This window comes from Brienomyrus brachyistius, chromosome 13, assembly GCF_023856365.1.
Source record: "Brienomyrus brachyistius isolate T26 chromosome 13, BBRACH_0.4, whole genome shotgun sequence".
Taxonomy (NCBI): domain Eukaryota; kingdom Metazoa; phylum Chordata; class Actinopteri; order Osteoglossiformes; family Mormyridae; genus Brienomyrus; species Brienomyrus brachyistius.
In genome coordinates, this window is record NC_064545.1 from 3,985,311 (window position 1) to 4,002,847 (window position 17,537).

General features: G+C 47.0%; 1 protein-coding gene across 1 annotated transcript; it reads left to right on the forward strand.

Annotated features, from left to right (window-relative positions):
- The first annotated feature begins 3,890 nt into the window (after window positions 1–3,890).
- Window positions 3,891–17,219, forward strand: LOC125706772 (intersectin-2-like). The gene is made up of 14 exons (XM_048973591.1): window positions 3,891–3,906; window positions 5,999–6,244; window positions 6,526–6,622; window positions 7,151–7,293; window positions 8,566–8,629; window positions 9,392–9,529; window positions 10,329–10,420; window positions 10,649–10,911; window positions 11,594–11,728; window positions 13,311–13,427; window positions 15,280–15,419; window positions 15,864–16,720; window positions 16,973–17,120; window positions 17,216–17,219. The coding sequence occupies exons 2-14, from the start codon at window positions 6,010–6,012 to the stop codon at window positions 17,217–17,219; spliced, it is 2,433 nt and encodes an 810-aa protein (XP_048829548.1). The 5' UTR covers window positions 3,891–3,906; window positions 5,999–6,009.
- Window positions 17,220–17,537: the final 318 nt, after the last annotated feature.

Below are 17,537 nucleotides of genomic sequence, written 5' to 3' on the forward strand. Positions count from 1 at the left end.
TATCTACTGATCCGGGAGAAACGCTGCAGTGTGGAGCGGGGCGGAATAGGTGCCGCGCAAAGCCGGCAAACTAATGATAATACCGTCTACAAACCATCAAAAAAAGCGGATTAAACTACACAGTGAGACGTGCATCATGAAAAACAGAAAGGTTCTCATTACCTCATTAAACAGAACGATATTGCTCAGAAAAACGGGATTATTATTTTATTAATTCGAAAAAACAGACTTGATTTTTTTCCCAGATGAATGCAATACGCTTCCATAGCGAACCGCTTACCACGCGCGTGACTCTAGATACGGCGCCGCTACCGCGAGGCGTGAGCCCCGCATCTCGCGCACGCGGCCGCTCTAATCTGTTAACATGGGCGCCGAAATGAAATTTGATATTTTCCGCCGCACATGATGCACATCCAGTGTGTCCTGGGCGCTAATTTCTTTTAGCACCGTGGATCAGGAGAACTTTTTAATATTCATGAGTGAAGCCCTACACGATTGGCTGGCTGATTAATATTTATGAGAGGGGCACTACCTCATTGGCCAGTTAACATCGACTTGTGCTGCCTGTTTCTTCTACCTAAAGCAGGGGTGTCCAAATCCAGTCCTGGGGGGCCGGTGCCCTGTGTAGCTCAGCTCTTTCCCTGTTCCACCATAAATAATTCAGCTCAAGAGCTGTGTGGTTATTAGCACAAGGAGATGAATCAGGTGTGTTAAATGAGGGGAAACCCAAAAATGTGCAGGACTCTGGCCCTCCAGGACTGGATTTGGGCTCCCCTGGTTTAAGGCATTCAGTGACCAATCAGTAATATTCTCTCATGAATATTAATGAGTGTTACAGAACCACCCTGTAAAAATGCAAATTCACATTTCGCACATTTGCACGGAAAAGATGGCGGCAGGTGCAGTATTTATCAGAACAGTTTTGGTCACGTTGGAAAAAGGAGTATCTGTCTAACATCGCAACAAGACAGAAATGGCACTCTCCAAGGAGAAACTTGAAGGTTGGAGATGTTGTGATGGAGAAAATGGATGACTTGCCACGCAATGAATGGAGATTAGCACGTGTAATGGACACAACAACTGACAAAGATGGACTTGTAAGAAAGGTAAAGCTTCGTTTTGGAGAAAGGAAGATGGACAAAGGACAATGTTACAGTAAACCTTCTGTAGTGGAACGCCCAGTGCAGAAACTGGTTTTGCTATTGGAGACTGTTTAATTACATTCTGAAGTTTAAGGTTTATTCTGTCATGTAAACTGTGTTTTCATACAATGTAATGTTTACAGGTCAACGGTTACAGGTCATTTCTTCATTAGGAAATCATTATCACTCCGTTTGGTTCCCATTTGAGCTCTAATGATTTGGTGGGAGTTTAAATGACCGTATTAATATTTCGTTTATTCCATTTATTAGTTACAAATGTTATTCCTTGTTTAACTGTATAAGACGAGTGATGCCTTTTATTGTGAAAGAACGGCTTTTATTTTGAAGGAACATAGAACAACAAGCTGCCGTAAACCAGTGTTGCAAACCGCACAGTAGCGGGAAAACTTCATGGAAGTCGAAGCAAGGTGTGTTCCGTGAAAAAGGAATAGTTATATTACGATTCTTTTTTGGTTAATTTCTTAAATACCAGTGATGGTTTTAGCTCCTGGTTGATGAGGAACAAGGTGGGTTTTGAAGGTTGATTTGTAAATGTATATATGTTTAATATTTCTGTTGTAAGGTGTTTTGCCGAGTAAAATGGACTACGTTTTTGCTCACTACAAGGTGCTAAAGAGCACGGATAAATTAAGCGTGTTAAAGGGTTATAATTTACAAGCTGCTTTGTTTTATTTGTCATGTAAGGTCACGGACAATTTGATAATGATTTACTTTAGTTTATTTCGTGATTCAAAGGTGTTTAAAAGCAAGTGTGACGGTGCGTCACGACGTAACGTGGCTGCGTATAGCAGGGCAGTGGAGTTGGCGGGAGAGAGAGGGGGAAAGGAGGTTTTTTTTTGGTTCGTTCGGGTGATGTAGAGTAAGTAGGGAGAATTCCTTAATGTAGTCACACAGGACCAGATTAGTCTGAAGGCAGGTTCGAGCCACGTTGGTGCTCCGGAGAAGGGAAATTGCTGTGTGTTACCAGAACGACAGAGGAGAGCTGCTCCCGGTGCCGCGCAGTGGGAACCGGAGCTTGGAGGAATCGCGGTAGCTTCCCTGCTATACAGAGACGACTCATCAGCTCCAGTACCAAGGACGACGCAGGTGATATTTAATAAAGTTTATTTCGGCGAATGTACATCAGGGTGATCAGCAACTTGGCCAAGAAGTAGAAGACTTCTGCTAACGTGACGGACACTAAGCGGAGTTTTAAAAGATCGCTGCTGCACACCCCATTTTCTGCGCACGCTACCACCTGGCAGGGCAGGCCCGCTATGTTCTAACTGCATGCCCGGATGCCTGATTTCTCTGGCGGTCATTTTTGGAAGTAAATGTACTGAACAGACTTTCGCATGGGAGTGTTGATGTTATCGGACGGATTATTACAATGTGCCGGTGGTATAAAGTGCTAAATGAATAAGGTTCATTTCTGTTATGAGGTTGTTGTGCATGTTTAATATGAATGTGTCCTGTTGTAAGGTTACTACGAACGTGTTAATATGAAGGGTAAAAAATATCCCGTCGGAGGTAAACGGGAGTTCTTGCTTGAAGCCTCCACCGTTAGACACTGAGCGCTCAGTAGGGTGACTGGGGCTGGGGTTTCATTAATAGAGGGGAGTCAGGTGGTTGGTGAAACTCAATTTGGTAATTGCAGTCCTTTGTTTTATGTGAGCTTTGGTTCTTTCCATCTAATAATTTAGTAATCTTACAGAGAATAAACTGCCTATGTGTTCAATTTACCCTATCCTGGTGTACAGTGGTTACCCTGCTTCTATTATTTAGGCTCTCTCCGGAGTAGGGGCGTCTCACCTGCTACTGCTGGGTACTTCGGTCGGGGGGTGGGGGTACGGTGTGGGTACTTAAACATCACGCTATCCCCAACAGTACTACACTCCAGGTTGGCACCGTGACGCTGATAGGGAAGTGCTGGAGCCTTAGCCGATCTGCTCACGTAGTGCATGTAGCAGACTAGGGAGGCGATTGGTGAGGGTACATGGACCTACATCCTGCTGTACCTTCTCCGTTTGGAGGATTGGGCAGCCTAGACCTCTACTACGCAGGCTGTGGCCCAGTCTGTTACACGTTGTTAAAATGGTTTAATTGAATATACGTGTAAAAGATTATCCATGTAGAAAACGTTAACAAAAGGATATTAGAACTTAAAGGAAAGAATTCATTTATGTTTTGGAATAAGGAAAGGTGTTAAAGGTAACTTGCTGTCTGAGCTACTAATGGTGATTATTTTCTGTACACTTTATAGCTCTTACGGTGAGTTCACAAGGCAAGGTTAAATAAAGGATTGTGAACCATCAGTTTGAGAGACCATCATTTCAACCGGGGACGCTACATTCTGTACTTTGCCTATTTTGACGCTAGTTTCATCACCTGATTCTACTCATCAACTCTGATCTGAGGAACTTTGTTTCTAGTGTCGACGACATTCCTAGGGTGAGTTACGCCCACTTCCGGTTTTGTTGCTAATATGCTAACATGATTGTAGTTTTTTTTTCGGTACATTGCCTATTTTGACGCTAATTTCTTCACTCGATTCTACTCATCAAGCCGGATCTGAGTAACTTTGTTTCTAATCTCTAGGGTATTCCTAGGCTGTGAGATGCCGACTTCTGGTTTTGATGCTAATATGCTAGCATGATTGTAGTTTTTTGTACATTGCCTGTTTTGATGCTAGTTTAATGTCTTTACTCTACTCATCAACTCTCATCTGAGGAACTTTGTTTCTAGTCTCGACGACATTCCTAGGGTGAGTTACGCCCACTTCTGGTTTTGATGCTAATATGCTAACATGATTGTAGTTTTTTCTGTACATAGCCTGTTTTGACGCTAGTTTTATTTCTTTACTCTACTTATTAAGATGGATCTGAGGATCTTTGTTTCTAATCTCTAGGGCATTCCTAGGCTGGTGAGATGCCGACTTCTGGTTGTGATGCTAATATGTTAACATGATTGTAGTTTTTTGTACATTTTGATGCTAGTTTTATGTCTTTTCTCATCATGTCTAATCTGAGGAACTTTGTTTCTAGTCTCTACGAGATTCCTAGGCGGAGATACGCCCACACATCTGGTTTTGATGCTAATATGCTAACATGCTAAGTTTTGAGATTACTCCATATTCTGAATCTGGGTGTTGCTATACGCCTAGATCAAACCTTTCAGCCTGATCTGAGCATGCCAAGGCATTTTACATGCTAACAGGCTAGCATGCTAACTTTTGAAATAATTAAAATGCTTGTAGCTTTTTTATACAGTGCCTATTTTGACGCTAGTTTCATCACCTGATTCTACTCAACTCTGATCTGAGGAACTTTGTTTCTAGTGTCGACGACATTCCTAGGCGGAGATACGCCCACTTCCGGTTATCTCACTGCTGATTTCCTGGAGCTGCTAGATTCCCTCAACCTACAACAACATGTTGATGTCCCCACACATTCCAGGGTTCACACACTTGACTTGGTCATTTCAAACTTCGCCCCCATCAGTAATCTACAGGTATATGATCTTGGTATCTCGGACCATAAAGTAGTGTCAATGGAGCTGGCCTTTCTCTCCGCCCCATATCAAACCAAAACGTCAGATCCATTTCAGAAATCTGAAGACCATCAATGCAGATGCCCTGGCCCTGGACCTTAAATTTCTCTCCTCTGAACCTGTCAGCAGTGCAACAGCAGAGGTGCAACATGCACATCAATTTCTTCAGACAAAAAGTTGATAATATCCGTTCATACCTCTCCATCACGAATATCTTGCCTCCTCCAACTGTCGACCTACTACCTGAGAAGGTCCAGCCACTTTGCTCCTTCTCTGCTACCACACGGGAAGAGGTGGAGAACCATCTACCAGTTCCCTGGACCCTTTCCCTTCAGCCCTGCTAAAGGTCAACATCTCTGCCGTCTCTCCACTCATCACCAGGATCATAAACCAATCCCTCCTGACTGGCCATATTCCTTCTACTTTAAAAACTGCTGTCATCAGACCTCTATTGAAAAAACCCACCATGGACTCTGAAGTTCTCTCTAACTATGGGCCCATCTCCAATCTTCCATGCCTCTCTAAAGTTCTGGAAAAAAAACAGTTGCAGCACAACTTCATGATCACCTCAAACTGAATAACCTGTTTGAAAAATTTCAGTCCGGTTTCCGCCCTGGCCATAGCACAGAAACAGCCCTGGTCAAGGTCACCAATGATCTTCTGATGACTGCAGATACTGGTTCCCCTTCTATACTCATCCTCCTTGACCTGACAGCTGCTTTTGACACAATAGACCATAACATCCTCTTTCACCGCCTGCAATGCACCATGGGACTCTCAGGAACTGTTCATAACTGGTTCACGTCATACCTAACTGGCAGAACCGAACATGTCACCCTTAGCAGCGCAAAATCTCACATCCACAACGTCACCTGTGGTGTCCCACAGGGCTCTGTGCTTGGCCTCACTTGACACCAAGTCAAGTGTGTGACCCCTGGAATGTGTGGGGACATCAACATGTTGTTGTTGTAGGTTGAGGGAATCTAGCAGCTCCAGGAAATCAGCAGTGAGATAACCGGAAGTGGGCGTATCTCCGCCTAGGAATGTCGTCGACACTAGAAACAAAGTTCCTCAGATCAGAGTTGAGTAGAATCAGGTGATCATCTGGTTTGTCAGGGTGCTGGTTTGTCAGGGTCAGGGTGCTGGTTTGTCAGGGTGCTGGTTTGTCAGGGTGCTGGTTTGTCAGGGTGCTGGTTTGTCAGGGTGCTGGTATATGGGAGGGAGCAAAAACGTGGACTGTCTGTGGGTCCTCGAGGAACGGATTGGGAAGCACTGGTCTTATACGTGTAATGTCTTTGTTAATTCAGGAACAGGCTCCATGCCAAACTTGACCGTCATGCCTGCCATGCCCATGATGACACCCATGCCCATGGCCTCCATGAGCCCGATGCCACCGCTGATGCCCTTAGGCCTGACGTCTGGCTTCGCCCCCAGACCGCCCTCCATCTTGTCCATGCCTCTCATTCCCACAGTTGGCACACCGACTCTGGCTAATGGCACCAGTGGCTTCCTTCAGCCCATCCCAGCCAACGGTCAGATTGCGCCCCTAGCGAGTAGGTGCCCTTCCATTTCCTGCATTCCTTTTATAAACATGTGGGCACACGGGAACCTCCCAGTTATTTTTCTGGAACAAGGGCAGGATTAAAAACGGCTGTGCTGGCCACTTCACCTATAGACCACTAAAGCATTGACGTCTACTCTTCACCATGGTCCTTGTCTACCTTAAATTGACCATCTGTTGAGCTTTGAAGGCCCTTCATCCTTCTCAGTGTTAACCTCCATAGTGACGTCACGTCTCCGTCAAAGTCAAGCCAGAATGTCTTTGTCCCCGCAGATCTTCCCCTTTCCAGCTCTTTCACGTCCAGCCCGTTGAGTTTTGCCAGCCCCCCAGTGACCAAGTCGAACTCCCTTCTGGACCTTGGGTCAAGCAGGTAGGCTCTCAAAGAAGCCAGCTGTCATCGAGGCATGGAATGAAGTGTCCTTCATTTCTCAGTGTGTCCAGCTTAGTCAAAATGAAAACCTCAATACACAGTTGATGGTTCTCTTCCTGTATGTTTATAGAAATTATCATTAATAGCCAAAAAATACAGCTAAGTATCAGGATAAAAGATTTTGTACTACAGTCTTGATACTAGACTCACTGATAGATGGTTCTGAATTAACTCATTTTAATTAATCTCATTGTTAGCAGATACTTTTATCGGCCAACTGAAAATACCAAGATAAATGTTACTGTCTGTCATTATTCTTGTACAGTTTGATAAAAATGTGTTTTAGCGATTTCTCCAAGCCAGAAGATGACTCATTTTAAATATGCTCTTATGAATCACCCAGTCCCACGCAGCAGCTGCTGAGTGCTACGTAAAATGAAATGCTACCCAGACGTTCTGAAGCAGGTATCTTGACACGGATTTATCTGAAGGGCTCGACCTTTTGCCTGGTGTCTTCATCCTGTCTAGCTCCAACTCCTCCTCCACCACCTCCCTAGCAAGCAACTCCCCCAAGACGGGCACCTCCGACTGGGCGGTGCCACAGGCCTCGCGGCTGAAGTACCGGCAGCAGTTCAACAGCTTGGACAAGCAGATGATTAACTACCTCTCAGGTGGGTAATCCTTGTGCTGTCTGCCATGTATCTGGCTGCTTGCTGGGGGGGCTCTACACATTTATGTGTCGGAGCTAAGTCTTAAAAATGGCATTTATAACCATGGTCTTCTGTCAGATAATATAAACCCACCCCACACAAGATAAAATCACATTTAGTATAACCAAAAGCTGTGCTTTATTTCGTGATGACGAGAAAACTATTATAAGAGCCAAATTTTATTTAATTCCTTGAGTATTTGTTGAATTATCATTTAAAAGGTGACACGAAAACCTTATTTTTTTAGTCTCATTGGAAATTGAGATGATCAGCCTTGAGAGAATCTGATTGAGAATCATCATTGGGGCTCTCCTCTTTGTAGATTCTCTGACGTATCAGGCACTACAGTGAAAAGCATGTACAGAATGTTATTCAACTAATTAGATGCTGGTCAAGAACAACACATCAGTGTTTTTTTACCTTTTGCTTGCGTATTGGCTATGTTACTCCTTGTATTTGTGTTAGCACTGGATATTCAGTAATTTCTTAGTGTTCCTCATTTTAGTCTGTGAAGGTTAACTAAAATCTAAGTATATGAAAGAAATATAATGAACCATTTTTTTCTGGAATGTGGTTAATGGTCTGTAGTTGGTACTATTGCCTGTACTTTCTTTGGATCTTTGAACAGATGTAAAAAGTTTTTAAGATAATGATCAGGTAGATAAGAGTATCTTTAACATGTCGGTAATAGGTGCTGAGCAGAAATTACCTTTGGAAGGAATTCGTCCTTTGCGGTGTAAGACTATCGCACAGCCATAAACGCTTTTCCTTTAATGATCTGAATGTGGGTGTTGCAGTCATAACAGTAAGTAATTCACAGAGATGTGTAAGGAGTAGATTATTCAGATGCCACCTCTGCACTTGACAGGTTCCCCAGCGAACCCAGTTAGCACCTTTTAATGACAATTAAACACAGCATGTTATTTGTAATAAGCTTGTTCAGGGATTCGTCAGGCATGTTCGTAATAATAGGAAAGCAGTTCACATTAATTACAGACTTTTGCATCACTGGTAAAAGGCTCAGGGCTCCGGCTGTTGATTTAATTACTCCAGTAATTAAATGAGTCACAGCTCACAAGTGACATTGCAGGCTGTGTTCGACGGGAGCTAGATTATGAAACATTTTGTACGTTAATGGTGGTTTCTTGGTGGGAACCCCCCCTCCCCCCCCCACAGTTTTCAGGTCGTTCAGCTTGAAGCTCATATTCCCCTCGCCATTTTTCTACCTTGCAGGTGTGCAGGTCAGGAACGTTCTGGCCTCATCCCAGCTCACTCAGACTCAGCTAGCCACTGTTTGGTGAGTGTCCACTGAATTCTTCACGGCCGCAGTGGTGCGCTTGGTTTATTTGCCCCTCTTAAATTACGTAGCTCAATCCTTTCAGCATCCACTCTATGCGGGCAGTGTGTGGCTCCACAGGTGAGGACCATATGTCTGTAACCGCAAGGTCGACAGTTCAAGTCCCCGGATTGGCAGTGATTTCTCTGCTGGTCCCCTGAACAACCTCTAATTGCTCCAATTGACCCTGCGCTGATTTCAGAAGCCATCATGATATTTCCAGGGCTGGTTGCTTTTCTTAAGTGGTCTGTTCCTGTTAGCACGCGTCAGGCAGCTGGTGCGACGGCTCGAGGCAGGAGGTCTGTACTTCTGAGTTGTGACTCATGGGATCCTACTGATAATCAACTAATAGGAAGCGTGTCGCAGGTTTTTAATGTGCTGCAATAATCACTGCTTTAAAAAAAAAATAAAAAAATTTAAAGGCATTTTGTTTTTTATATGTCTGTCTCTCAAAATACTGCTAAAAAATATATTGTTAGGTGAGAATACATTTTATTATTACAGCTCACCTAACAAACTTCATAGCCTAGCCTAGCATACCTTAAACATGCTTGGAACACTTGCATTAGCCTACAGTTGGACAAAACTCAGGGTAAGTTGTCATTTTTTTGTAGGTTAGTTTGGTTTTTAAATTGGACCCCTCATGGTCTGGGTGAAGTTATGCTGGTCTTCGCCATCTGTGCACCCGGTTCGATTACTGACCTTCCCACATGTTCTCCCAAGGAACCTGGCAGATGTGGACAAGGACGGCCAGCTGACAGGGGAGGAGTTCATCCTGGCTATGCACCTGGTGGACATGGCGAAGGCCGGACAGCCGCTGCCCCTCACGCTTCCCGGGGACCTGGTGCCCCCCTCCGTCAGGTAGACAGCCGCCGCCGGTGGCCAATCGGTGAACCCGGCAGAGCAGTAAATAGAGCTCTGGAAAAAAATTGAGACCACTCTATACTGGAAAAAAAATCTGCTTGTTTAAAGCTGGTTTTGCTGGCAGAAAGGTACGCTGAGCGTCAGGTTGCTTCCAGGTTCTAAGTACGCAAGTGTACAAGAATATGGTGAAACGGGAGACACTGAGAAAGGCCAGAAAGCAGCCAGGTAAAGGGTGGAAACGACTTCCCAATGCTTGAGATGCCCGTTCACTTATCCGACAGTGCCTCATGAATCATGACCTCAAGTGACCTGTACTTGGTGGAAACGTTAAGTGCAGGTGTGAGGTGCACTGCTAGGACAGTTCATAACAGGCTCATAGAAGCAGGGCTGAAGTCCCATAAAGCAAGGAAGAAGCCCTTCATTAATGAGAAGCAGGAAAGAACCAGGCTGCAGTTTGCAAAAGAAAAAAAAACATTATTTTTTTTTAGTGAAACAAAAATTGGTGCTATGGTCTCTAACTTTTTTCCATAGTTATATGTAATGAATGGGGAAAGGCGGGGGGGTTGAATATGCTGTGTCAGGCTGGACATTGACCCATCTGGAATCACAGGCTAGGAGGCTTTGTTACAGAAAGGGAGAGTGTCCCCATACACTGAGATACTTCGACTGAGCCCAGCTAAGGGACTCCTGATGAGTGAGCACGGGAAGCTGTATGGTGGTTGTTCCTGTGTAGCCTGACTCAGAGTCTCAGGTTCTAGCACCTTCTACCTACACGGAGGCATGTTGTATTTTGCAGAACGGGGAAGCAGGGGGAATTGCTTCCTTTGAATCGCACCATCGTCCCTGAAGAAATTCAAGTTGAACCACCCCAGAAGACAAAGAGTAATGGTAGCATTAGTAGAACGGACAGACGGATTTACACACACACACACACACACAAAGACAGGCACCTTCAGCTAGTGAATGTTTTTGGTGACACAAGTGTGTATTAGTGATGTGCCGTTCTTAGTATCTTTACAAAGAATCACCTGATTCACATTGAATTGCAGGAGGTCAAAGGTCACTGCCCCTATTGCCATGGTTACCACGTGTGCGTGTGCATGGCCCTCCTTGCAGTTTCGTTCGAGGACAAGCTAAAGGAGAACTTCCAGCGGGGAAACGCTGAGCTGGAGAGGCGGCGGCAGGTCTTACAGGAGCAGGAGCGGCGCGAGCAAGAGAGGCGGGCCCAGAAGGCCCGGGAGGAGCAGGAGCGGCGTGAGCAGGAGGCACGGGAGCAGGAGAGGAGTCGGCAACAGGAGCAGGAGCGGCGGCTGGAGAGGCAACGCGAGCTGGAATGGCAGAAGGAGGAAGAGCACTTAAAGGAGCTGGAACGCAAGGAGGTCAGTCTTTCTAATATGGAATGCTAGCATTGTACTTGGGGTTAGGCAGTCGCTCTTTGGTCATTGGTCCAGTCCCAGCCAATCACATTTGGGTTTAGCAAATTAATGTTGTTGGCGATTCACCAGCACTGTTGCCTCATACCTTTCAGAGCTGGGGGTTGGAATCCCACCTCCACTCTTTGAGAGTTTCCATGTTCTCCCAGTGTTGTGTGGCCTTCCTCCAAAAACATGCCCTTAGGTGGTCTGGTGCCTTTAAATTCTCTGCAGTGCGAGGTTCTAGTGTAAGTGCATGTTTTGTGCCCTGCGATGGGCTGACATCCCGTCCAGGGTGTACCCCCCCAGCCTGGTGCCCTGTGCTGTCCTGGATAGACTCCAGGCCCCCCTGTGATAATTGGCTGGAAGTTAATAAAACTTCATTATTGTAACCCTGTGTTGGGCAAATACAGCATTATACAGAATTAGTGTTACTTTATTCAAACTAGTTTACTGGTGAAACTCCGTTTATGTACATCTCTGAATGGCTGGGAAGGTTTGACAGCATGTATTTGGTTATTGGTTTAGCTTGTGTGTGAACGTGTGCGACCTGTGATTAGCGCGTGCGTGTGTGTGTGTGTGTGTGTGTGTGTGTGTGTGTGTGTGTGTGTGTGTGTGTTTGGTTGTGATCATGTGTGTGTCCCTGCAGGCTGCTAAGCAGGAGCTGGAGCGTCAGAGGAAGATGGAGTGGGAGCGGAGGAGGCGACAGGAGCTGCTGAATCAGAGGAACCAAGAACAAGAGGACATCATCAAGCTTAAGGCCAAGAAGAGGAGCTGGAGCTGGAGGCTGTGGTGAGGACCAGGCCGTCCTGCACCTGTTTGCCCCGACCGACTGCATTCCCCTTCAGGAACGAGGAACAGCCAGCTGTTGAAATCGCACTATCAGAGACGCACGTTTTCCTTTCAGATGTCAATGGTACACATGCTTGTGTCCACAGCGACAATATTCCCGCCCTCAGGACTCATAAGACCACTGTTTAATTTCAGAGAGACAAGCACAAGCAGATCTCTGACCGACTCAGGGACGTCCAGAGCAAGAGGAGCATCCAGAAGGGAGAGCTGGAACTGATCAGTCAGAAGCAGGACAGCTGCCTGCTGGAGGTCAACGCCCTGCAGCGGCAGCTTGAGGTCTGCGGCCTTCCTCCGCTGCCGTCCAAGATCCCAGCAGCTATGGGACGAGCACCAGCTGCAACACTGATAAATAGATTCAACACGGTTCTTTTTCCATGTGATCTGGCGTTATGTCTGCTGTGCGTTATACAACAGCTGTGCCACTCCTGTCTGATTAGCAGTCTTCAGATTTTGGCAACCAAGGGAGAGACTGTTCTTCACACCTTTCCTGGAGAATGTGCAGTTTTTTTGGGGGGGAATTTACTATAAAAGCAATAGATAGATAGGGTGAAGTTTCCAGGGAGGGTTTATTTCAGGATTCTCCAGCTTTCTGAGGGAGTTTGGCCTGTTTTTTTGCAGGAGGGGCAGAGGAAACATTCTCAGCTGATTGTGGAGCAGCAGAGATGCAAGGAGATCCTATGCAACATGGGGCTGAACAGTAGGTCTGGTGAGTCTGATCTCCCTGCTTCTCCCTGCGTTACCTGGCGCCCCCCCCCCCCCCCTGCAGTCATTCTTGAAGTACTTAAATGTCATGGTGGCACATGGGTGGTACATGCTTCTTGTGCTTCTAAAATGTAGGTGTACACTACCAGACAAAAGTTTGGATGCACCCACTTGTAATACATCTATCTGTATTTTAGCTACATTATTCACCTTAGAGTAAAAGGCTTGGAGGCAGTCGACAGTTTTGCTTCGATGACAGCAATGCAGAATCTTGGCGTTCTTTCAGCCAGCTTTCAGATGTAACCCCCCCTGGAAGGCTTTTCCAGCAGTACAGGAGTTTCCAGAAGTTCTGGGCACAAGTCGGCTACCAACTCATCTCGGCTCTGTAGGGTTTGGGTGGAGTGGGGGATTGTGGGGGCCAGGTTATCTGTCACAGCCCTCCCTCTCACATGTCAACAAGAAACCTCGAGGTGCACTTAGGGTTGTTAATGTAAGGGCCCCCTGCTGATACAGCGCGTTGCTGCACCCTCCACACGAACCACCTCAGGGATGAGAACCTGAGTGTAGTCGTGCAGCGGGTGACACCTCAGCATCACACTAGTCCGAATGGAATGGAACAGTGTACATTTTTTTCCGGTGGCTGGAGTGCCAACCCTGCCACCAACCCCCTTGCAGTTTTCCCTGCAAGTTGGAGGACTTCCTTGCAGGGCTTAGATGTAGATTGTCAGTCCCAGGATGAAGCAATTGCAGGTGAAGGGTCTTGCTTAGAGGTAGTGTTTCTGTATACAGGTCCGACACTTTCCTCCGTAAAGAGGGGCGTGACTGAGAAGGACATCGTCTGTCGGAAACTCAAGGAGCAGCTGGATGTGCTGGAGAAGGATACCGTGGCAAAACTGTCGGAGATGGACCAGTACAACGTGGACATCAAGGTGAGGAGGCATTACTGGTGGTAGAAAGGCATCAATGTTGTGGCTTGCCTCTAGTTAGCCCAGTGTACTGTACAGGGGCCAGTAGCATTTGTAAATAGAATAAAGTGGAGAAGTGAAGCCTCAAAATTGGCAGGAGGTGGGACTTATCGATTGCCCAGTTTACTAAACTAACTAGTGATGGACAAAAATGATGCCCCATGAGCCATTTGCTGATTTGATTGCATTCAATTCATAATTGGGCTCAAAGCGCTGCCCCACAGCGCTGCCCCACAGCGCTGCCCCACAGCGCTGCCCCACAGCGCTGCCCCACAGCGCTGCCCCACAGCGCTGCCCCACAGCGCTGCCCCACAGCGCTGCCCCACAGCGCTGCCCCACAGCGCTGCCCCAAAGCATGCCAAGAGCACCATCTAGTGGGCTCAAAAAATACAACAAATGGTTCTTGAGGCATCATTTTCTCCATCAATGCCAACTACTCATCTTTTTTTGTCCTTGATTCCTTTTGGGTTAAAGGCAGAGATTGACAGTCCACTGTAATTTCACCCATTTTGAGTTGTGAAGCCCATCCCTGCAGTGCAGTAACCAGTGACATTTTGCACACATTAGTATAGATGAGATTCCAGATTTTGTCAGGAGATGACAACGCAGGTGTCATTCTCTAATAGGAAACCCAAACATAATTAAAATATATTCTTGTGATGTAGGACAATGCATAGTTCAGTGAGGTATGCATCTGCATGTACCTCCCTCTGGAAGGTTGTGGGGTAAAATTCCATGGCAGGTGCAGTAAACAGGGCCTTTAACCACAGTTGTCCCAGAGACGTTGGCTGCCTCTGCTCTCTGATCCTCGCTTGTACGTCACTTTCGACAAAAGCATCTGCTAAATAAATAAATGTAAATATGCATCAACGCGTGCTGTCAGCATCTGCTTTTGGGAACGGGGAGCAATGTCACCCAACCTGTAATTCTGCTTTTGGCTATGAAGATGCCACTCGCGTTTGTGACTCAGGCTGACGTTGTCTCAGGGGAGGGGGGCGGATCTGACCCACAGTGGGCCTAAACGGCACATTAAGAGCTGCTCGCCACGCCATTCTACCTTTGATGCCAAGAATTAGCAGGCCAACCTCCTCCCATTAATTTTCCCCGCTAACTCTTTCATTTTTCACTCTATCTTTCTCTCTCCCCTCCATTTCTCTCCCCTTCGCGTCCTGTCCAGTTTGAGGACATGGACGACTGTCTTCTTCAGGGTCTCCTTTCTTTGCTGGGCTGCCTTAGCAGTCTCTTCCTTCTGATTAAGGTTGTTTCTCTGCTTTTTCCCCCCTCTGTCTCCCTACATCCGTGTCCGTCTCTCGCCCTCCATCCCGTCTTCCCAGCCCCGTGGGTTATGGATCCTGTGAAAGGCCGTGCCACTTTCATCGCCGTTACCTGTGATGTGTTTCTGGCCTCCTCATTTCCACCTATCGCATGCTGCCTGTCGCTACAAAGCTCTTGTTGTGTTCAGCTTACTTTTTTCCTTCACTTTTCAGTCTCTGCCGATATCTCCATTCGCTCCATATTCATTTCCTGTTCTGTGAGTTGCTGTCACCTTAATTCAGCCACATTTAGAAAATAATCGGCGTTTTCCTTGTAGTGCGTATAACAATCCTTGGTTGAAATATTTAAGTGCATTAATAGCAGGGATCTTTGAGTATTTTTTTTATTTTTATTGTTATTTTTGCCATCCATAATCTATGGCCCAGAATCCCGTGTGTTCTGAATTGGATCTGGTGTCTGTACCTTGTATAGCGAGTGGTGGTTGGCGGTGTGGCTTGGTGCTCTGCGCTAATGGTGGTGCGGGCCCGGTCCCTTCCCACAGGAGCTCCGGGAAAGCCAGACCAAGCAGCAGCAGGTCCTGGACAGACTGCGGCAGGTCAAGGCCGACAAGCTATGTGACCTGCAGCGGAGGCGAGAACTGGAGTTGGAGAGGAGGAAGAGAGAGGAGGAGGAGGCGGTCAGGTGAGCTAGGCCTCCTGCAAGGCCTGCATGCTCTGTTGTCGTTTTTGCATTTCTGTTGGCTGTCATGGTGCCAGGTTTGGTTTCCCTGCAATGGTGACTGACCTGTCCTAAATCGCTTTTTAATATCACTTTAACACTGTGCTTCCCAAGCTGGTCCTTGGGGATCCAGAGCTCCCTTTTACTTATTTTTTGTTTGTTTTTCTATTTTTAAGTGGGTCAACACATCACCTACATAATGTCAGAACATGTCAGATGGCTAAGAGCAATTTTAATGTCAATTACAGACCCAGTGTGACAAAGTTCAGTTAAAGCATTAAATTTGAATGGATGACGTGACCTTGATGGTTTGTTTAAAGAAAATATAGCTGCATCACGTGATTGAAGGGCCATGATGTGGTGCTGGGCCAAATTCAGCTTCAATGTGATGCATCATGTCATTCACAGGCAAGCCAAGCTGGAGAAAGAGCGGCAGTGGCGTGTGAAGTTGGAGCGGGAGGAGGAGGAGCGGCGGAGGAGGATCCAGGAGGAGCGGGAGGCCAAGCTGAAGGAGGAGGAAGAACGTGAGCGTGAACTCCGGGCCAAACTGCGCGCCGCTCAGGAGCAGGCTGAGCGGAACCGCCGGGCCGCTGAGGAGGAGGAGAGGAGGAGGCAGGAGGAAGCCCAGAAGAGGGAGGAGGAGAAGAGGATAGAGGAGGAGAGGCGGCGAGAGGAACATAAAAGGGCGGAGGAGGAGAGGAGGCAGAAGGAAGAGGAGAGGAGGCGGCAAGAGGAGGAGCGGAGAAAGGTGGAGGCAGAGAGAAGGAAGCTAGAGCTGGAGAGGAAAAGACTGGAAGAAGAGAAAAAGAGATTTGAGGAAGAGAGGAGGAGGCAGGAGGAAGAGAGAAGGAGGCAAGAGGAAGAGAACAGAAGGAAGAAGGAGGAGGAGCAGGAGCTGGAGAGGGAGAGGGAGGAGGAGGAGAGAAGACGTCAGCGGGCTCAGATAGCTGCTGTCAGGGATGCAGAGGAGCGGAGGAGACAGGAAGAGGAGCGGAGGAGACAGGAAGAGGAGCGGAGGAGACAGGAAGAGGAGCGGAGGAGACAGGAAGAGGAGCGGAGGAGGCTGGAAGAGGAGAAGAAGAGACAGGAAGAGGAGAGACGGCGAGAGGAGGACAGGAGGAGAAAGCAACAGGAGGAGGAGGCCGTGGCCAGACAGCGGGAGGAAGAGGCCCGGCAGCAAAAGCAGCAGCAGCAGCACAATTTAGGCAAGACAGACATTCATGAGAAGCTGTCGGCCCTGATCAGGGGCCTAGAGGAGCGAAAAGGTAAGGATTATGGCCTCGATGCAGCCCCCTTCGGGAGGTGTGGAAACGCAGTGACAAATCACAATCTCAGACACGTAAAGCTACCATTAGCGGTGGGGTTTGTACAGTTTCTTCATCAGCCTCCAAATGCAAGTGTCCCATCAGCAGACCCGAGGTGTCGTGTGCTGGTTCAATAGCTGCAGTGCGTCATTAGTGACACAGCGTTCTGAAGAACAGTCACACAAGGAGGTGACTGACTCACTGTCGTTGCAGGGAATTTGAGACCCGTCAAGTCAACACACAGGAAATCGGCCTCCCTGACAACCTACAGAGCCCTGTACCCCTTCACAGCACGGAACGCGGACGAGCTCACCTTTGACACGGACAGCTTGATTGAGGTATACAGAGTGCACCCCCATATGTTAATCTGTTTGTACCATAAATTAAATGTGCTGAATCATTGCCCTGGTGCCTGATTAGCTCTTTTTTTCTGAATCCTTTTCGGGTGTTTTACAGTTAGATCTAGAATCCTTTTGTTCACCATAAAGTGCAACAAGGAGCAGTTTTTTGGGGGGGGGGGAGGACAGAGGGGTACAAGTGCCCCTGTGACAAAATAAATAAACATGTAGACATATTTTCAAATCCAAACCTTGACAGGTATGCTGCTGACTGTTCCAAATCATGGGTGCATGTTACAAGTGCGGAACATATTTTAACTTAGTACTAACTTAGCATCATATTTGATCTGATTCGACTGAATATTCCAGGTTTCCATCTCTCATGCATCTGGTGTGAGGTGTTTTCAGACTCTCAGGCTGGCGCAAAGAAATCTTACGGC

Coding starts and splice junctions, on each gene's coding strand:
- LOC125706772 (XM_048973591.1), top strand. CDS start 6,010: ATGCCAAACTTGACCGTCATGCCTGCCATGCCCATGATGACACCCATG. Junction 9,530..10,328: donor CTGGTGCCCCCCTCCGTCAG/GTAGACAGCCGC, acceptor TGTATTTTGCAG/AACGGGGAAGCAGGGGGAAT. Junction 15,420..15,863: donor GAGGAGGAGGAGGCGGTCAG/GTGAGCTAGGCC, acceptor TGTCATTCACAG/GCAAGCCAAGCTGGAGAAAG.